The sequence below is a fragment of the Pholis gunnellus genome (assembly GCF_910591455.1).
Source record: "Pholis gunnellus genome assembly, chromosome: 14".
Lineage (NCBI taxonomy): Eukaryota > Metazoa > Chordata > Actinopteri > Perciformes > Pholidae > Pholis > Pholis gunnellus.
The window spans coordinates 12,084,949-12,106,418 of record NC_136541.1 but is presented as its reverse complement, the minus strand read 5'-3'; the positions used below and the strand labels follow the sequence as shown (position 1 = coordinate 12,106,418).

General features: G+C 40.2%; 2 protein-coding genes and 1 long non-coding RNA gene across 3 annotated transcripts; 2 read left to right on the top strand and 1 right to left on the bottom strand.

Moving 5' to 3' along the window:
* The first annotated feature begins 50 nt into the window (after positions 1–50).
* On the top strand, positions 51–5,073 carry LOC306706255 (nucleolin-like). The gene is made up of 15 exons (XM_079173256.1): positions 51–134; positions 740–815; positions 980–1,105; positions 1,211–1,255; positions 1,333–1,449; positions 1,846–1,923; positions 2,021–2,144; positions 2,301–2,458; positions 2,751–2,880; positions 3,063–3,217; positions 3,372–3,495; positions 3,582–3,715; positions 3,830–3,956; positions 4,048–4,238; positions 4,740–5,073. The coding sequence occupies exons 1-15, from the start codon at positions 120–122 to the stop codon at positions 4,799–4,801; spliced, it is 1,662 nt and encodes a 553-aa protein (XP_079029382.1). The 5' UTR covers positions 51–119; the 3' UTR covers positions 4,802–5,073.
* On the bottom strand, positions 3,795–7,763 carry LOC306706256. The gene is made up of 4 exons (XR_013767363.1): positions 7,692–7,763; positions 6,385–6,452; positions 4,023–4,208; positions 3,795–3,927 (listed from the first exon to the last, which is right to left on the bottom strand). It is a non-coding gene; the product is annotated as an uncharacterized lncRNA (long non-coding RNA).
* Positions 7,177–21,302, top strand: LOC306706254 (polyamine-transporting ATPase 13A3-like; the record flags this gene model as incomplete). The annotated part of the gene is given in 31 exon segments (XM_079173255.1): positions 7,177–7,227; positions 8,444–8,617; positions 8,976–9,149; positions 9,327–9,397; positions 9,550–9,633; positions 9,747–9,816; positions 9,927–10,061; positions 10,188–10,260; positions 10,481–10,614; positions 11,277–11,439; positions 11,605–11,762; positions 11,899–12,087; positions 13,106–13,167; positions 13,618–13,768; positions 14,045–14,167; positions 14,851–15,001; positions 15,135–15,255; positions 15,770–15,894; positions 16,050–16,213; positions 16,496–16,627; positions 16,777–16,856; positions 16,996–17,038; positions 17,565–17,674; positions 17,935–18,031; positions 18,316–18,388; positions 18,491–18,668; positions 19,232–19,413; positions 19,815–19,903; positions 20,129–20,209; positions 20,448–20,543; positions 21,120–21,302. Coding segments are annotated over 31 exon segments (3,717 nt in total).
* Between the last annotated feature and the right edge of the window lie 168 nt (positions 21,303–21,470).

The window sequence follows — 21,470 nt, the reverse complement described above, 5'->3', positions numbered from 1 at the left end:
GTACAGGACACCCATGCGCACTGCGTGGAGCAAACCAGTCTCATGCAGATGTTTTGAGCTCAACACACGTGTATTTTCTGCTACGAAGCTTACGATCTCGTGGTGTTGTAACAAAAACTATGGCGAAGGAAAACGTAAGTATTACATTACTTTACTTTTATATTAACCAGGCTCCAACTTGCACCGATTAGATGTTTCCACGCAAAACACGTTTTTAACGATGTCTACAAACTAACAAGCTAACAGTTGGTTAGCTTAGCTGGTGCTAAAATGGTTATGAACGGTTATGCCACATGTTACAAGCACTGTTTCAAGTGGGTAACTTACAACTGGAAAACGTGTCTGTATGTTTTTAAGTGGGTACATCGTCACAGTAACGTTATTACATGTAACACTGTAGAATTTGTTAGTCGATTGACAGAAGCTAATTTTAGATTACATACATTTTGATAAGCATTTACAAGTTTTTAAGTAGTTACCAAGAGACAATACAATACTTTCACTGGTTTAAGCCTGTAAAATGTGAGGATTTGCTGCTTACATTCACTACACGTATAATTTGACCATGTGAGGGCCTTTGGGCCCTGGGCCTTGGTTATTTTTCATATTCCATTACTTAAAGTTTAAGGCATAGTGGTAATGTAATCTTAACGAATTGACAAGTTCATCAGTATTGGACATTTTTGGTTGCAGAGAACACAGTCTCATTATTTGATTAATGTGTTTGTGTCTTTTTCAGACTGCAAGACGTAGTACACGACAAACCAAAGTGGACACCGGTGAAGATGTAGAAGAAGCGGACAATGTCAAAACTGGCAAGTCATTTCTTTAAAACAATTGAAAAATTACAGTAAATATGACGACTTAATAATGACAATAACATTATATCGTTCAACAAGGTACTGTACAAGAAAAATGCATTGCACAAGATGTCCGATTACGATTCTGAGCTGTGTCGGTAACAAAGCTGCATCTTTAGATCATCAGATGGACACTGTCATTGACGTAAAAGGAAGTACGTCCACTGTGACTATATCCTGCGACAAGAAGACCGTTGATGATACAGAAAAGGGAACTAATGCAAGTGATCAGATGATGGACTGTGGTAAGGATGTTTACAACAATCAAAAGTGACTATTGCATTATCTTTTTTTTTTTTTTGTTAAGATAATATTAGTCCTCCACTGAAAAATATTCATCATTAATTTAGCAGGTGCCGAGCTGGAGATCAAGGAAGAGGTGCAGGAATGTGGAGGTACTGCAAACATGACATCACACAAAAGTGTCTGAGTGAGAGTGTGAGTGGTGTCAGTAACGGAGCTTCGTCTTCAGATTCTCAGATGGACATTGTCGCTGGAAGTACAGCCGCAGTTACTGTAACATTGGAGAAGAGTGACGATGGTGTTAAAAAGGAAACCAATGGAGATGAAAAGATGGAAGAGACACCAGGTAAGGATGGTTCCAAGAGTTAACGAGTAGTCAATGATAAAACAGCTGTGTTACGTAAAAGTTCTTACTGTCTTTGTTCTGTTTTTTCACTTTACTCACAAAAATAATCACAATGTTTTTCACAGCAGTCTGGTCTCAAATGATGTGTAATGAGGATGAGTCTCCTCCTTCTGGCACTACAGCAACACATTTAACATTGAACCTCTAAACATTCATTAAAATACCAAACTGAAACAAATACCAACGCGGCACATTACGTATATCTTGAAGTTGTAAAAAATAAAAAAGGTGTTCTTGTGCAGCATAAAGTCTTAATGACGGGTGTCAAGTACGAAAAAGTTAGGAGAGACTAGAAATTGTTAGTTATGACGTAGTTATAACATTTTTTTAATTCAGTTGCAGTAACAGGGAAACGGAAGGCCCCCTCTTCTGCTGAGGCCTCCCCGTCAAAGAAAACCAAGCTCATCAATGATGGTATGAACTCAGAATCAGACAGACTGCTAAATGCTTCGTCCTGTAAGGTGCCGTATACTCTTGCCCTCACACATTTCACTCTCTTATTTTGTTGTAGGATATTGTCTTTATATTGGCAACCTGAACAGCTCCAAAACATTCGATGAAGTCAAAGATTCATTAGAAAATTACTTCAAGGCACAAAGTCTCCCGGTTCAAGAGATCAGACTACACCGGTCCAAGTGAGTATGCTGTTTAACATTTTTACTGTCGGCTCCCTTTAGGCAGGAAACCCTCTAGTAGGTGCATTAGATGTTGTTTGTCTCATCCATTTCAAAGTAATATTGCTGCTGCTTTAAATACGAAATAAACTCTGATGTAATGTTTTGCTGTTGTAGAAAATATGCACATGTCGATTTGGCCTCAGACATGGACTTGACCAAAGGTTTGACATTGCACGGAGAAATGATGCACGATAAGCCGATGAAGATCGCCAAAGCAAAGGTCAAAAGCGAGGAAACGGTTCAGAAGAAAGCTCCAGGAAAAAACAAAAAAAGTAACTCAACTGAATATAATTGTTTCATCACACATTTATTTAACTTCTGTGTAACTTGCATTATTAGATAACGGTCCAGCTTGTACTCTATGTTAAATCCACAAGAAGGAAATTCATCGTTTAGTCTATAAAACTAAGTTACATTTCAGTTTAGTTTTTTTCATTAACTGCTAGAATAATGGATTTATGATGTAATGATCTGGGAATGTAAAACAATTAATACAAAACATATTAATGTCCAAGGAGGGTGATAAAGATGAAATGTCTAACTTGAGTACTGTGCTGTGTTTAGCAACCCTAGATGAGAAATGTTTGTTTCTGAAGAACGTCCCGTACAACACAACAAAAGAAGACCTTCTGAAAATCTTCCAAAAGGCCGTCGATGTTAGGTTTCCTGGTGGGACTGAAGGCCCAAAGAAAGGGTGAGAGACTAAAAAAACCTTCGTTACGGTCCACTTCCTCACTATACATTGATGTGCAAAAAGATTAAATTAGTTTTAAAAGTATTATATTTAGGAATGCAATGGTTATGATGATAATCTAAACATGCATTTATTGGATATTTATAATTAATACTACTTGAAATGTCTTTATTTTTCAACAGCATTGCCTTTGTGGAGTTTGAAAGCAAAATGATTGCTCATAATGTATGGCAGCAAAAACAAGGAGTCGAGATTCAAGGCCGGATTGTGATTGTAGACACTGTCGAAAAACCAGGTGTGCCTAAAGTCATCGAAGCTAACCCCGACGAAGAAGAAGGTAAATCACTGAACATTTAGAAATGTACCGTCGATGGATGACCTCATAGTATAGCTATTAAATTGTTCTTTAAAAAAAATCTGTACATCAGTCAATTAAATCTGGATTTAGTGATTTACCTGTGTTTACAAAAGATCTCTCTTCTTTCTCACAGCTCCTCCAAGTAAAACCTTATTTGTGAGCAATTTGCCTTTCAATGTGAAAGAAAAAACCCTCAAGAAAGTCTTTCTGACAGCTGTTAGTGTCAACGTACCGAAAAGCGAAGGCAAAACACGGGGGTAAGAACACGTACACTGATCTTTATTTTGTTTCCAATGAAGAGAGTATTTAAATATTCTAAAGAAACATCTGTAATCCTCTGCAGGTTTGCGTTTGTCGAGTTTGCAGCTGTGGAAGATGCTGAAAAGGCCCTGCTGTCATCCAAAAACATGAAAATCGATAAAAGGGAAACCAGAGTAAAATTCTGCAAAACGCAGGCTAAATCGGAGCAGGAAAAATGTGTGTAGGATTGTTCGTATCATACTGTTCATGAAGGTCTAATATTCAATAGCAAAACATACATTTCAAGTGTTTCAAAAGTCAGTTTAATGAAAACAAGCGTTTTTTCTTTAGTCCAATCCAAAACACTGATTGTGATGGGCCTCGCCGAGAAGACGACCGCAGAGACTCTGAAGAGTGCCTTTGAAGGGGCTTTCACTGCAAGAGTCACTCTAGATAAAAAGACAGGAGTTTCAAAAATGTGGGTAGCCTAAAGTTATCTTTTTATTGTCATAATTGTAATAATTGCTTCATGCTTCACACTGACTTGTTTTATGTTACATGCTCCTCAGGTTTGGCTTTGTGGAGTTTGAGAGTGAAGAGAACTGCAAAGCTGTCAAAGACGCCATGGAGGACTGTGAGATAGATGGCAGCAAAGTGACTGTGGCTTATGCAAAAGCCAAGGGTGGAGGAGCTCCTCTGACACCTGGTGGACAGCCTGCAGGCCAGGAGGCTGGCAAAGGAGAAGGAGGCAAAAGAAAAGGTAACACTTGAGTTTAGTGCATTAAAGGCTCATTGTTGTTGTTTTTTTGTCTCTCAACCTCAAGAGCAGCAGGCAACTGCTCTGATAAAACCACATTTTGCCTTCTGCCCAGAACTGATTAACATACATTACAGACATAGTTAGCAAATAGCTAACATAGTGGAGAATTCAAAGTGTTTACAGCTTGTTGCGCTGCCCACTTGTGGCCTAAACAATCGGTTAATTCAGCTTTAATAAATGCATTCCCTCTATTCTCTCGCAGCTTGTTTTTAGCGTCCTTGCATTTGATGGTTCAGCTGATGTTTTGCTCAAATCCGTCAAATGTTTGATACAGAGAGAGCTGGTTTTATCTGGGTATTTCTTTATATTGCATTTGTGTATGGTTCCATAAACGACAAAGGTCAATTGATGTACATCTTGACTTTACTGTCTTACGTTGGTTCTTTTGTTTTGATGTTTTTTGAGCAAAAGTAAAACTCTTGATTTATTTATTTATTCCAGGTAGGAAACGTGGAGCTGGCAAACTACAGGATGCTGTCAAAGAAGTGGAAATTAAAGGCTGACTTGCATGGGGAAAGTTATCATGTAGATATTTTCCTCTCTTTAAACGTACAACAATCTGAAAATATGTATGTGACTCAAGGTTGAATGTGCACAGTAATGTTAGTCTACCTCATGGCAGGACACGTGACTTCTTGTTATTTTAGTTGACATATTTTGTACTTTAAACCTTTTTACTTCATAACTCTAACTTGTTATCACACTATGTCGGTTTTTTTCATGTGAAAATTTGATATAAAGATATGATCCTAATGTGAAGACAAATAAATTTGAAAACCACACCAGCTGTGTCTTTGAGTTTTGTTCTAACATCTGTGACGAAGACCCAGAAGGTTTTACTGAAATCTCAGCCAAGTCACAGACTAGTTCTTCTCTGCCACTGACCTGAAATAACATCACCGCGTTAACATGACATGTTCTCCAACCAATGGCCGGCTCATTACTAAATGATGCATTTATTGCGTGGAGAGAGGCGGTGAAAACGAGACCCGGAGGGGACAGGCTCAGCACTCATCTCCGTCTTCTCCGATTTGTTGCAAGTTGCAGAAATTCAGCCCAAACACGGTGTCCCTTAGTGACCTCACATCCTGTCCCCCCCCCCCCTCACACTTCCTTCTGAATGGACCGGTTTAGGACGGTCCGATCTCAGCGCAGCGTGGATCCGTGTTGTGTGGGCGCGTGTCTTCACACGTCAGATCCACAGTGTTGCACGACAGCAGACGGGCATGCGAGCAAACTTTCAGTGCAGCGGTTCACTCACCTGTCTGTGCAACGTCTCGTGCATTGATAGAGAGGAGTCGTCGGTAAGTTAACGCGGACGCATTAGTGCTTAATGACACGGTGTTTATATTCGCGGCTGTCTCGTGAGAAGATTGCGTTTGATCACAGCTCAACGGCGACTTGCGAAACAGTGACATGGATATGTAACAAGTGGTTCAGACTGCGCCTGAAAATGGCTCCTCATTCATTATCTAATGCTGATCCAGTGTGGAAACGTTTGTTTTCCGCTCTGATAGAAAACGTCCGATTTGAGGTTTCTCTGTTTTAGCAATTAAAACGTGTTGCTATACGAGATCAACAGTACACGAGGCTGTTCAGTGTCTGTGAAAAGTATCCACCTCGTTTGACTTCATGTGTTACAACTTTTATTATGCTGGGTTAATTGATTAGTTGACACCCAAACGTGTTTTTTTCGGTGTGAAATCTCTACACATCTAATTTACGATAAACACAAACCAGGGATGTACTTTCTCCCTGAGGTCAGTAGGCGTGCGATAGTTGAGTCTATGTAGATACGTTTGCACATCTGGAATTTATTATGTAAACCTAAAAAAGTTATGGCAAGTTGCAATAGGGGACCCTGCAACACTTTCTGGATTGGTCTGAAATGTGGACTCCTCTGGCTCCTCTAGCACTGCAACATAGTTGTTTTAAAGCCAGCCCGGTGTAGCTTTGGCTCTATGTTTGAGGTCTTTGTCCGGCTGAAAAATAAATCTTATCCAAAGCCCTGGCTGGCTTGCAGACCGCATTAGGGTTTCGAACAGGATTTCTGTTTGTTTTTGCTGCATTTATTTTACTGTCTTACCTCCTCCAGTCTTCCATCACTGCATGATGCTGCCACAACCAGCCTGAATGTTTGGGATGCTGCTCGGGCTTTAAGTTAGATGGAGAAAAAGTTCAGCGCCTTACACTTTCAGATTTTTCATAGCAGATGTAGTGTATGTCTCACGCTTGCACCTAACCTGGATCACTTCGTTTTCTTTTAAAAACATATTAAAATAATGTTTTCTTGGGATTTAGAGGCAAAACATATGAATCCAGAGTGATGTGAAGTAATCCAAGAAATGTTTGCTTCAAAACAACCTCATACAAGATGGTGCTTATTGAGAGGTCAGGTCTAATAGACTTTGAGTTGAACATTCCTGCAGGTGTGACTGTTATTGAACATAAACATGTGTGTATGGTGCAAAGGTTTCATTGAATTACAGCTTATCCTGCACTGCTTCATCGCTCAACACACAATCCTACAGATCATACTTCTTAATGGCTAATCAAGCCAAAATGAGGCTGTACTTGTGTCTGTTTATGTTCAGTCAGGTTGTTACTTGAAAGAGACATTTCCTTTATTTATCAAGTAGATATGGAACATTCAGTTTTAAGGCTATATGTAGTCAATGATTGACTGACTTTCTTTCACCATCTGTGTTTATTATTTTTATACCCGTGACCGAGATAGAAGTTGTAACATCTTAGCGGACCAGACAGAGTCGAAGGCTTCTGTGATAAGAAAGCTTCAGCGAAGTAAAGCACCTGTTGGAAATATAGTAAATAAAGTCATCGCTCGCTTTTTCTTTGCAGTAGTTGCACTTGTGACACAATGCAGACGAGAGAGGTGAAGATTATAAACCAGGGTCTGGAGGATGAGATGGTAAATATCACTTCTCATTTTAATAATGTTTTCCCTGTCAACATTGTTTTGTTAACAAATGATAACAATAGGAGATTTGTAGCATTTTGCCTTTTAAATGATAGAAGTCATTTGTACATGCATCAGTGTGGATTAATATTAATGTAGCATTACATTAGATTTCAATTGAAGCCACAGAAATCACACAAAGTAACTTGGAGAATTTAGTAATTTCACAAGTCAGAATAGAGGGTAAAACAGCTATCTTGACTTTGTCCCAAATTAATAAAATCCACCAATCAGGTGCTCTAAAATTATTTGTGTTAGGTGCAGTTTTACCTTCAGACAGAGCAACGCCAAGCTGGCTGTTTCCAGTATTTATGCTAAGCAAAGCTAACCAGCTGCTGGCTTCAGACATATCATTTACATACGGACACAAGAGTATCATGTGTATTTCCTAAAATGGAATAAATAATTCCTCTTACCGTCAGAGTTTCAGGAGATCGGATAAACACCAAAAGCACCATTAGATTTGTATTATCTCATTTATGGCAGCTGCAGTGTGTCACTACTAAGACAAGATGGCAATCAGCATGTTGTCAGCTTTAAAGAGAAAGGCAGGAGTAATTATTATTTTTCTTATTGTCAACTCCCATGAAAAGATCAACAATAGATGAATTCTACTGACAAGTAATGTCTGTCTAACTAAAGCCCCAAATAGCCGATAAAACAACACTTTTGCACTGGACAACATGTTCCCTCATTACAATGAACAAGAGCGCTTTATTTTATTAATTCAAACCCACATACGACATCCTGTTACTGTAAATATTCACTAAAATCTGAAAAGTGTATTAATCTGCTCCTGAAAATAAGTATGTATTTACTCCTGTATGAGTAACGTCTGCTGATGGCTACAGTGCTCAGCTGTTATATAAATATATATAAGCTTTTTTTAAATGTTCTTTATAAAAACGCCTAAAAAAATACCTCAGCAATGACTGTAGAAAGATATTGTCCCTTTTCACATTGACATTTTGACTTTGTCACAGTAGGAAAAGCACAGATTAGCTGCTCTCTGGTAACGTGCATGCTGACTCACTGTCACACTGTCACACTGTCATGGCTTACTGGGAAGCTTTATTTTAAGATTGTATTTAATTGTCCCACATCACAAGCCACTGAGCAGTATATTCGTCCCAGTCCTCAGTGTGATAATGAGTGTTTGGCTGTGCAGGAGGTGTGGGGTTACCAGCCCTGTCTGTGGAAGAGGATCCTGGTGGGTGTGGGTGCCGTGTTCTCCGGGGGTCTCCTGCTGCTCCTGCTCTACTGGCTGCCTGAGTGGGGCGTTAAGGGCACCTGCACACACACCTCGCTGAGGGACGCACACACACTTCTGCTCAGGACCACGGTAGGAAAACGGCAGAATTTCCGTTCTTTTTTCCATACAACAATTTTTCTCTGCAAGCTGTTTTCAAACAAGGAAAATAAGTAAAGTAAAGTCAGCATTTGTAATTGAGGCTATTGCTGTGCTCCTCTGCTTAAACAAAGAAACAAACAAGAAAATGTTTTCACGATAGCTTTATTTGTGGGTGAATCCACTTCTTCTTTCACAGAATTGTGAGTTTGCTCTTGTGCTGCCGCTCATAAATCATTCTGACACGTGTTACATTTTTTGACACACACACACACCGAATTACGCGCCAAATTATAAATTCAGCGTGGTCTAACAGCCAAGGAAATATGAAATTCTTTATATTACTAAACAGGATGAGTTCAAGCAGTGGTTTCGAGCCAAAGTGCACGTGATGTCGGCTCCGGGGAACAAACCCTTTGACAGCTTGGATCTTCAGTCCACTGCTCAACTGGCGAACGGAGACGGAGAGTACGGCATCAGCGCTGAGCGAGTGGAGCATCGTGGGAAATTTAGACAACCTGTTCAGGTGCCTCAGTTGCTCATCTGATGCTAATTCCAGATTTATATTCAGTAATCCGAGTAACTGATTGGTATAAATACATTAATTTAAGTTTTGTGTCCCGATCACTAATTGGCTGGTTTTGAAGTATGTCTGTAAAGTTGTTACACAGTCAATATCCGACCATCTCGTTCCCCCTCTTAGATCCACTACTTCACCCACCACAGCACCAAATACTACTGGAGTGATGCGATACAGAACTTTGAATTGTACAAGTAAGAGTCCAGATGAAAAACAATGTGCTTGTATTTGGAAATGGTTTATTATAGCTTTGCTAAATAAACTAAATGTCTGCTATTGAATAGTTGGTGCAGTATGCATACTCTGTGTGTTGCCCAGTAGAAATGAATGTGTGTGACTTTTCTAGAGGCTTGGAGGATGTGACGGTGAGCTGTGCAAGCATCCACTCTGACCACAGCTCTGGCCTTTCTAAAACGCTGCAGGACTACAGGTACACACATTCTTATTAACCATAGAGCAAGCATCCAAAAATAGACTGCCCCTCAGGCATGTGACCATGTTAAAGTTATAATTTGCTTAAAATTCCTTTTTTTTTTCTATTAGGAGGTTGTTTTTCGGGGAGAATGAGATTGCTGTAAGAGTGCCGTCTCTATTCAAGCTCCTCATAAAGGAAGTAAGTTCAGAGCTATTTAATATCACATCTACCACTTTTTTTTTTTTTTTTTAGCATACTAACCCCAACAATGCTAATCTTAATCTTGTTTCTTTCTCTTCCTCCATCAGGTGTTGAATCCCTTCTACATCTTCCAGCTCTTCAGTGTCATTCTTTGGAGTGCTGAGGACTACTACTATTATGCTACAGCCATAGTTTTTATGTCTGTGATTTCAATAGCTACCTCACTGTACACCATCAAAAACGTGAGTCGTACAGGAATAGCAGTTTTTGTAGGAAATGTCCTTAATAATCTTGTCGAGAGAAGTCTCTACTCAGCATCTTGTGTGTCTCCAGAAGTCTTCTATGATACCGTGTCTCTCCTATTCCAGCAATATGTGATGCTGCATGACATGGTGGCAGCACACAGCGTGGTCCGTGTTTCAGTGTGCAGAGGAAGTAAAGGTATGTTTTACTTTCTGGCTATTCGTGAAAACAAGACTAATGTTGATGTTTTAAAGGCGTTATAGTGTTTACATTTGATGTAGTATTGTATTTAAGTCCTATTCTTTTTTTTTTCTTCTGTTATTCCGTAATGCATGAATCACATTATTGATCTCTAGTAGCGTCCTCATGATTCCCTGCAGAGAGAGTGTGTCTCATTTCCGCTCAACGTTGCTCCTAGATATTGAACAGGCCATGTCAACAGATCTTGTGCCCGGTGATGTCATCATTATTCCGGCGAATGGGATGATCATGCCCTGCGACGCCGTGCTCATACATGGGACCTGCATTGTAAATGAGAGCATGTTGACAGGTTGTATATCCTTATACTTTTACTATCACACAAACAAAAATCTTAACCCAATGTGTACTTGTTAGCTTTTCCCGGAGCTTTTCACTGCACCTCAAGGTCTTCATCAGCAGACGGAGCTTACTCAGTTCTCATGGAGTTTTCCTGTTGTACGTCCTGGGAAAAGCTAGCAAGTGGACTTTGAGTTAAGAATTCTTTGTCAAACTACTATTTCCAAGGTTCATCTGAACTTTTTTCCTTTTATTTTATTATCTAGACACACACGAGAGAACTGGCTTTCATTTTTATTGTCTTGACAAAAGTGATTACCACTATTTTTGAAAGATTATGCTGCTCAGCTTGTACTATTGGTACTACTGACACAGCCAGCTGATGTGTTTTAGTACTTCCACTGCTGCTACTAACAGTGTTGTAGTCAAGACCACCTAAACCGAGAGGTGGTTATCGTGGTTTATCTCTCTGTGCCATCCAAATGTAAGCCATCCACACAACTATGAATTCATGAAAGTGAACAAAAAAATAATTTTATCACATTTCTTGGCAACTTTCTTGGTTTGGTGCAATATTTTTGGTTGATTCATTATTTTAGCTGTGCACAACTCTTAAGCTTTTGTTCTGTTTTAAGGTGTTTTATTTGATTTTAATCCTCCGTCCATCTTCAGGAGAGAGCGTGCCAGTTACCAAGACGAGTCTGCCCAGTTCAGGCGAGGAAGCGGCCAGGAGCTTCGATATGGAGGAGCATAAGAGATACACCCTGTTCTGTGGTACCCACGTCATTCAGACGCGCTTCTACGCTGGAGAGCTGGTGGAGGCTGTTGTAGTCAGAACAGGTGAGACGGAGGGAAAAAAACGGAGTGGGAGTAACGGTTTGCTTCCTTCATTATGAAAATAGCTTTGATAACTTAGCTTTAGCTGTAGACTGATCACCCTCAGGGTTGAACATATTCACAAGAAGATGAAAATAATCAAATGTCATCACTTATGTGTTGCCACAGGCTTCAGTACAGAGAAAGGCCAACTTGTGCGCTCCATCCTCCACCCTAAACCCACGGACTTCAAGCTGTACCGTGATGCTTACCTTTTCTTGTTGTGTCTGGTGGGAGTGGCGGGCATCGGCTTCATCTACACCATCGTCCTCAGTATCATGAACAAGGTAACCTGTTCTTCTGGGACACGAGAGGAGAAGCTCACATTTCGGATGCTGTATCTCAAAGAGACTTTAGGATTCGATCGTCCTATAGAAATCCGTCTTTGTCAGTCATTGATGGTTCCTCATCGATCTCATCCAGGTTCCAGCTAAAACCATCATCATTGAATCTCTGGACATCATCACCATCACCGTGCCGCCCGCTCTACCGGCAGCCATGACGGCTGGTATCGTGTACGCGCAGCGTCGTCTGAAGAGAGTCGGCATCTTTTGCATCAGTCCTCAGAGGATCAACATGTGCGGTCAACTGAACCTGGTTTGTTTTGACAAGGTAGTCTGAACCATCGTATGTTGTTATACTATCATCATTTTTCTAGGATTGCTTAACTTCGACTGAATAAATTCCTAACTTAGAATGCGTGAAAGTTAGTTACGAGGCATCCAAACCCAGTTCAAGTGCAAGTACAAGGAGAAGGACTTCATGGTTTTTTTACGACCGTCAAAATCCCAAATTACGATGAGTCATGATGTCTTGAGGCAGTGATGTAGTTGGACATTGATTCCATTTGGCCACAGCACCAAGCATAATGCTTCTTGAATGATGTTAATGGTATGGTATTGATTCACTTGGAAAGCATCTCAATCTATAATAAAAAAAAAAAAATAAACTTCCTATAGTGTGAAACATTCCTCATCATGTCACATAGAGTGAGTATGGAGATACGTTTGATACTGTTGGTGCAAAAGAAACAATCAAAGTAAAGTTGAAACGATTATTTGTTCTGGCAACCGATTAATCGTTTGTCACTTTTTAAGTGAAATGTGAATATATGTCTTTTGGTTTTGCACTGTTGCTCACATTAAACAAGCAAATTGTCAGCTTGGGCGTTTTTCAGCATCTTTAACAATTGAGAAATTAATTGAAACAAACAAATTCATTCATTTACTGAAAACAATAATTAGTCGAAGCCTGAAATCAAAGTTTGGTTTGTGATTGTGCAGATGGTCCAAAGCACTTCCATAGCCGTGGTGTCATACTGCCCGAAAGTGTCTTTTAATTGTTTTTATTTTATTTTTATATACCAGCAGCCACGTGTTACAGTCAGACAGTTTATTTTAAGAAGCTCACAGTTTTAATTCTTCAATGTATATTTCTATATATATATTGTACATCAAGAAAAGAGATGAAGAAAGTTCAATTATTTATTTTACTTTCATGATTCAAACATAAGACAAAATACATTGCTGTACCTCTGAGAATTGAGGCTTATTAGCATTGATTTCCTACTCTGAGGCGTGATTATTACAGTTTGTGTTGGTGCATTAAATGTCTCTATGTTTTCCCTCAGACTGGTACTCTGACAGAAGATGGTTTGGACCTGTGGGGTGTTCAGTCAGCTGAAGGTGGCAGGTAAAAGAGAGCCTCTTGTATTTGTTGTCTTTTTGCATAAACTGTATGAGTTTTTCTGAGAGTAACCACAAGACAGATGAGATGAGATAACATTTCTAACAGGTTTTTCATTTTCTATCTATTTTGTCTCTAAACAGTTTCTCAGTCGATTGTTCAGTTTACATACCTGAGAGATCTGAAAGAAAGAACTGTGCCTGCTTTGGCCTTCAGTACATTCCTAGTACATTAGAGAAAGACACATTCACAGAGGCCTGAAACAAAACTTTTGTTTACTTAAATCAGTAAAAGAGCACTATGTTTCTATGTGGAGTTGTTATTAACATTTCTCACAGGACGTTTTGATTCTTAACTCTCTCCGGAAAAAAGGATAGTTTTTAAATGACCTTCAATTTGATTCAGCATCGGCCATTTAATACAGTATTATCCTTCTCTCCTCCCTTCCTATCACAGATTTTCTCCCCCAGAGGCTGACGCAGCGAAAGAAAGTCTGGTTAACACTGTGTTTGTGGCCTGCATGGCTACCTGCCACTCACTGACCAAGATCGAGGGCGAGCTCTCCGGAGACCCTTTAGACCTCAAGATGTTCAGCGCTACGGGCTGGGTAAGCAAAGATTTCCAATGTTTACACCCAACGAGCTTAGTCACTGGCACCACAACTAGCTGGGATACCGGTCTGTGCATGAATTATGCAGCACCACGCTCATCGCGTTGGCAGAGAAAGCTCTTCTTGGCTAAAGTGGTTACAGTCTGGTACCATGGATACTTCAGCATGAACAGCAGAAAATGCCTCTTCCTTTCAAGAGGAGTGTGAAGGAGTCTACAAGCTCAACATGTTATTAAGACATCATATGATCTAATTTTTGTTTATTTTTGTTAGATCCTAGAGGAGCCCACAGAGGAAGAGACTACACTCCACAATCCCATAATGCCCACAGTGGTGCGACCTCCAAAGCACTCCGTCCCTGAAGCCAACCAGAACAATCCACTAACTCACAACATGGTACAGTTACTCTCCGTGTCATTATTTTGTGATCAGTGTATTTTTCTATAGCTGTAAAGATAATATAGTTGTAGTTGCCTGACCTCAAAATTGAACATTATTAAATCCTTGTTTTTCCCCCAGGAGCTGTCTGCATTATCAGTAAGTCGTCCTTTTTTCATGAAAACTTCATATTTCTTACAGCAAATAGGTCGACATTCTGGAAAATACCCGTATTCACTTTCATGCCGAGAGTTACATGAAAAGATTGATATACTACTCTCATGTTTTAATGTTAAATATGAAGCTACTGCCAGCGACTGGTTAACTTAACGTAACATAAAGACTGGAAACAGGGACTCACTAATTAACACGCTATGTCATGTTCGGTCAATCTGTACGTGTAAAAACTGTAAATTGTGGTTTTACGGAGGCAAGTGACTTGCTGCTCAAAGTGATGACGTGACTCCAGGTGCTGGTTGACAGATGGTTCTACAGAGCCAGGCTAGCTGTTTCCCCTTGTTTCAAGCCTTTATGCTAAGCTAAGCTAACAATCTCTTTGCTGTTAACGTACTGACATGAGAGGACGATCTTATCGAACACTCGGCCATTCGTTTTACACTGAAGGTAAAATACAAACTGATTTGAAGTTGTTGTTTTTTTTTTCCATTGAACATGTATACAACATGTCTTCTTCTCTCCAGTCCTGTGAGATTGGTATTGTGCGTCAGTTCCCCTTCTCCTCGACCCTGCAGAGGATGAGTGTGGTGGTCAGGAGGCTGGGTGAAAAACACATGGATGCTTACATGAAAGGAGCACCGGAGGTTGTGGCCAGCCTCTGCAAACAGCACACAGGTTTGACACTTCCTCTCTATGTTAAAGGTTTGGGTGGATATTTCCTCCCTTCATTTGGCATCACTATGAAGATACACAAAGTAATGAACAGTAAATAAAACAAGGACTGACATGGCTCTGTCACTCTCGTCAGTCCCGCAGAGCTTCACAGAGACTCTGGAGACCTACACCAGGCAGGGCTTCAGGGTTATTGCCCTGGCACATCGACAGCTGGAGTCAAAACTCTCCTGGCACAAAGTCCAGAGCCTCAGCAGGTACTCTTCCTTCCACCGATAACACTGCACGTAGCTACTGGCAGAGACCCCAAATCGCTGTAACTGTTAATAATCAGTCCAAATATTTACAGAGCTACTTGCACTAAAACATGAAGAAATGTCAGGTTGTGGTGTTCTCTCTGAATCAAGCTGCAAGCTGCTTGCTGGACTCACAATTTTGTACTCGCAACAACCTGCAGGGAAAATCAGTCTTATGTTAAAGGGCGTAAAATGTTATTTAGCTGTTTGGTTATATTGCTAGATAACAAACTCATGTGCCCATTTCATTGAAAACAACACATTCATTTCTGATTGTGGATGTTTTAAATCATTCTGCTAAATGTAGGACATTTTAACTTCCGTAGAAGGACAAGAAAGGTGAGCAGAAAGGCAAGATATAAAAATAATTGTTCTCAGATTCTATAAAGTGACTTGAAGCATGAATTTTGTACGGTAGTTGTCAATATATATGTGTCTATGATTCATTGTTATTGTTTGTATTTGTTGCTTTTAGGGACCTGATAGAAACCAACATGGAGTTCCTTGGTTTGGTCATCATGCAGAACAAAATAAAAGAGGAGACAGCTGGTGTTTTACTTGAATTACGGCAAGCTAACATCCGCACTTTGATGGTCACAGGTGAATCAGTTTTGTGACTTTATCCACTAATTGCTTTTGTTTTAATGTCACGTCATCATTGCTTCGACGGCTGATATGTAAAGGACATAATTCTGAATTTCAACATCAGTACGTTCTCTTATTTCCCCCCTTTTCTCTCTTTTATCCTCCGTTAGGTGACAACATGTTGACAGCGATATCTGTGGCTCGAGATTGTGGGATGGTGCGCCCACATGAGCGGGTCATTATTGCAGATGCTGCACCTCCTAAGGATTTCCACCCTGCTAGTATCACATGGCATTACACTGACAACCCAGCTCAGACCGACAAGGACAATCAGGTGAGACAAAAAGCCTCCGGGCCACTGAGTAATAAATAAAATCAATATATATTAAAACACGAAAAACAAAAGCCTGTTCATGGTAGAGAATATTTGTATTATCTATCTTTATTAGCCTGGGAAAGTTAAAACTGCTCCAAAAATAGTTTGAGCCAATCACGAAAGGCTTTTGTTTTCATGCCAAAAAGATGTCCCATTGAATCTTCCACAAGTCATGCAAGATAATACAGTTTGATAGTTTTCTGGTGTTCGAGGGGTATTCACTCATCGTTTCTCCTTCAGACTGTGGAGATAAACCTGGAGGACGGGGTATATGACAAGAGAGTTACTCAGCAGGAACAAAGCTATCACTTCGCTGTGACTGGCAGAGCCTTCGCTGTTATCACTGAGCACTTCCCTCAACTCGTCCAAAAGGTACAGGTTCATCCTCAGACACAAACACCTGTTCAGATTTGGTATTGGGTTTACATCAGGGGCAGTTTTCGTTTCTGTTTTACCACACCGGTGTCGTGTCGTTTGGATTATGCTGTAATTCTTTGTCTCTCCACACGGGGGCGCTGCAGCTCGTGATCAGAGCCACCGTGTTTGCCCGCATGGCTCCAGACCAGAAGACTCAGCTGGTGGAAGTCTTGCAGAGCATTGAGTGAGTCTCTCGTGTGTTTGTGGCTTCAGCTGTAATCTGTTGATGAGCTTGATTTTCATCTGTTGACGTTCATGTGATTTAAAAAAAGATTCATCCCCACTGGCAAATGTACAACTTTCACCCGCTGTTCTCCTTCCAGCTACACTGTTGGGATGTGTGGTGATGGTGCAAATGACTGTGGAGTAAGTATGGATTATTTTTTATTTTTTTCAAATCATGACATCAATATACTTTATCCCATTACAAGACTGATGACACCTTTGTGAAGCAGCTTACATGCCGGTGTCTGATTGGCTCTCAGGATCTGCAGAAAACTTGACGGAACACTTGAAACTTTGTAAAAGCAAATGAGTGTGAAGGCAGTGGTTTATTCCTTTACTAAAATAAATCCATTATGACATTTGAAAAATAGTCAACTATCCAACAATTAAGAAATATTTTTCCAATTTAAAAGTTATAAGTGGTATATCCAGACCTACATATATAATATAATGTAATGCTTCTAATGTAAAACCTTATATTTCAAAGTTACTAGTATGATACTAGTAAGTAGTATCTAAAATGTAAAATATTTCCACCGGAAATGTAGTAAAGGTCTGAAAAATCTAATTACACAAATACAGGTGTGTCACATTGAAACTCCCACCTCTTCTTATTGGTAATACTTTAATAAAAAGTGATACCAACTAAGTTTTCTCTCCGTCTCAGGCTCTGAAGAGAGCTCACAGTGGGATCTCTCTGTCTGAGCTAGAGGCTTCTGTTGCTTCACCGTTCACCTCCACCACCTCAAACATCTCCTGTGTCCCCAATCTTATCAGGTAGCAACTCACAAAAACCATACAGATTACAGAATTTGACATTTCGGAAATACACTACAAAGTATGTTAAAAAAAGTTTGACAAACATCGTTGCATCAGTTCTGTCAGTGACCACCAGGGGTGTAATGATACAGACACAGGGTACACAGTTAATAACATTCTCAGTTTCACTTTTACATTTTGGTGCCAACTTGTGAGGATTGTCCTTTTAACCTTTTTCTATTAATTCTGATGATCTCTGAATTTCTTTTCTTCATAAGAGAGGGCCGAGCTGCCCTCATAACATCATTCTGCGTGTTCAAGTTCATGGCTCTCTACAGCATCATCCAGTACCTCAGTGTCACTTTGCTCTATTCGGTAAACACGTTTGCAAAATGCAAAAAAAACAACACATTTTGTTGTAACAATTTATCTTTCCTCTTTGAGAATGTAATATGTTTGATGTTTCCAGCTGCATAATACTTGGTGTTTATTCATGTCCTTGGTGTTTTAAAGGTGAAAGCAACATGTGTTTTTTGACATGTTATTGAAGGTCCTGCTTCTGTTAACTTGCGTGCTTTGTGCCATTGAGTTACAAACACTGGTACGGTTCCCACATGACATACAGAAGGTTCATCATGGTTTACTTCCTGATGTTGTAGATTCTCAGCAACTTGGGAGACTTCCAGTTCCTCTTCATTGACATCGCCATCATTCTCATCATTGCCTTCACAAGTGAGCAGCATGGAAAAAAAAAAGCTTTTGAGTTTGGTGGGGTTTGACAAAAAGCAATGGATTATTTTAACAGTATTAACACACAGTAACTTCTGTCTTCAGTGAGTCTGAACCCGGCATGGAAGGAGCTGGTGTGGCACCGCCCGCCGTCCAGTCTGATATCCGGCCGGCTGCTCTGCTCAGTTCTGACCCAGATCCTCACCTGCCTGGTCTTCCAGGTCCTGGCTTTCCTCCTAGTACGACAGCAGAGCTGGTATGAGACGTGGACGCCTCAGTCAGAGTGAGTAACATTCCTAAAATTAGCTCCAGCAAGAATGATGAATCAGTAAATCACTGGTTGTATATAGTAGCATCTACATAGATTTACCAGTCTTTTGTCTCGGCCTTCTCTCCAGCTTTAAAATAAATGATTACATATTATCCTAGCTGCACACTTCACGCTGGTTCCAAACTGTTATTGCTGCACACATCCCCAATAACGAAAACAATCAAAACAAAATAATGAGTCTGATTTTCAGGCTTTGTTCACATAGTGGTTATTCTTCTGTCTGGGTGGTTTACTTGGCTAATGAAAAGAATGGGGTAAAGGCAAGCAAAAAACAAATACATTGTCCATCTCATTTGTTTTATTACTAGTCTGACTTGTCTACTGCCTTGTTTTTATTCCTATAAATTGTGGTTAGATAGAGTAACGGGTTTTAAATAAGGTAAGCTGGTCAGTAGACAAACAGTAGTACAGAAAGCCCAAAAAAGTCTGACATCTTTTGTCTTATTGTTTTCTAATTTATGAATGCACAACTTTCCAGAGGTTTGCATTCACTATCTGCTTCTCTCCTCCTTTAGTGCCTGTAATATTTCCAGCTCCAGTCTCTCTCACAGCCAAAATGTAACGAGCCCCCACGACCACAAAAACATCAAGAACTACGAGAACACCACCCTCTTCTACGTCTCCTCCTTCCAGTATCTGGCTGTAGCCATCATTTTCTCCAAAGGAAAGCCCTTCAGACAGCCGAGCTACAAGAACTGTAAGACTTATTTATTCGTAGCGATGGTTGATTGTCAGTGTGACGCGTATGGAAAGAGATTATAATCGGCACAGAACGAGGCACATTCTGAGATGTATTTTTTTACGATGCTGAAAAAAGCATTACAATTAGAAGAGGTATGATTTGAATTAATAAAGATATTATGTCAAATAGAAAGTTGATTGAAAAGTAAAGTATTTTAAACTGTCATTTTAAATTCAGTTTTTCAAATTAGAGTTAGTTTGATAAATGCATCCATTCCTGTTTTAAAGCCATTTATTTATCACTTCAATATGAGTAAAACAAATGTATTACAACCTCTACTGGCTATCACTTATGTTTGGTATTCTTGCAAATTGCAAATAACCGTTTAAGCTGGCGTCACTTAATCTTTTTATCAGGGCCGTTCATGCTGTCCTGTATCAGTCTGTATACTTTTGTCCTCCTCATCATGCTCTATCCTGTTCCTGCCATCGACAGCTTCCTGGAGGTAAGCTTGGTTTTTCCTAATGCATTGTTTTTGTTGCGCTGCCTGCTGTAAAAAATACAAAAAAAAAAAATCGTAGATTTGAACAGCAGAAACGTGAAAGTAGAAAGGTTTTAGAGTGAAGAGTGAAGGCGCAACAATTGCTGCTGGGAAGGTGCATGACGTTGATGGTGTGTGTGTGTGGTTTTGCATTCAGTGCTCTCTTCCTGCTGCTCTGCCTCCACTCAGATCGTGTGTGTTCCCCATGACTGGCGCGTTACGCTGGTCATCATTGTCACAGTGAACGCGGCTGTGTCTTTCATGCTGGAGGTACAAGACATCACACCCTGCAAGCTCTCTGTGACTGATCTCCTCTTTTGATTAGAATACTGTGACTTGCATTGCATGCATTGATTTTTTTTCCTTCTCCTGCCTAATGGATGAAATGATTGAATCATATTTAATTTTTTAAAGTTTGCTTTTGAGTCATTTCTCTGTGCGTTTCTGTGGCTGTAACCTAATCTTCATGACCAGCATATTCTGAAGTTCCCACTGAAATCTCCCGTAGATTTTGATCCTTGACATCATCTTGCGGAGGCTAGTTTTCAGATGCAATCAGGGGGTAAATCGCCCCGCAGAGCCCCCCTCTGCTGACACTCCTCAGGTTGGGAAGCTTTTGACTTCACTTTTGTTTTGTCTGGTTTCACTTTAATGAAAGATTTCGGTACATTGACTCTTAACTCTCTAATTCTCTTGCTTCATTTTTTTCTCTCCGATGTCCTGTTACATGCTGTATAAATAATCAAGAACTAAATCTAAAAAATGAATATTAAATGTTATAATCCAATAGCTCATCTTTCAGTCTACTACTATTTCATTTGGTCTTTGGGTTAAAAATGTATTTCAGCTGATCTCGAGAATCAATCGGTGGTCTTTTCAGGAATCACTAGTGCAGAAATCTGTTACTGCAACTTGACAAAAAAGGATTAATATAGGAAAGCTCTTGATGATAATGCAATGAGCAGTGTAATAACTTAAAATTGTCAACCAATCCCAATATTTCCTGCAAGTAAAAAAAAAAAAAAAAAGCACTGTGAATTATCTTGCAATGTGAATAAAATCTAATACATTAGGTGCTTTGGTCACACAACTGCCTCACTCATGCATTCAGCAGAGATAATGTAAAGACGTGCATATTGCTGACTTGCTGCCTGGTTTCTCATGCTTTACGTGTTCCCAGGAGGCCATCGATCGCTGGGGCTCGTCCTTCCTCTCCTGGTTGTTCTGTCGGAGAAACAAGCCCCCGAGGGTGCGCTACATGCACCTGGCCCTGGAGCTGAAGGACGCCGCCGACTGGCCTCCCAGACCCTCCACTGTCACCTACGCCAGCGATCTACAATCCCACATCTCTGCCCCCCTCTGACACCAACGTCACCAACAAGCAAACTACTGCACAGACTAAACCTAAAACCTTAGCTTGAGTTGAGCTCAGATGATGTGTGTGGGACGTGGAACCCTGCTGGATGCCAGCGACCAATCCAGGAGCCTCATAAAGGTGAGGCTTCCTATTGCAACGACCATTGAGAATGGT

What these genes read in the sequence shown, in the direction of transcription:
- LOC306706255 (XM_079173256.1), top strand. An exon ending in ATCAGACTACACCGGTCCAA is followed by an intron (nt 2,145 to 2,300) that starts GTGAGTATGCTG and finishes TTGCTGTTGTAG; the next exon opens with AAAATATGCACATGTCGATT. An exon ending in ACTGAAGGCCCAAAGAAAGG is followed by an intron (nt 2,881 to 3,062) that starts GTGAGAGACTAA and finishes ATTTTTCAACAG; the next exon opens with CATTGCCTTTGTGGAGTTTG.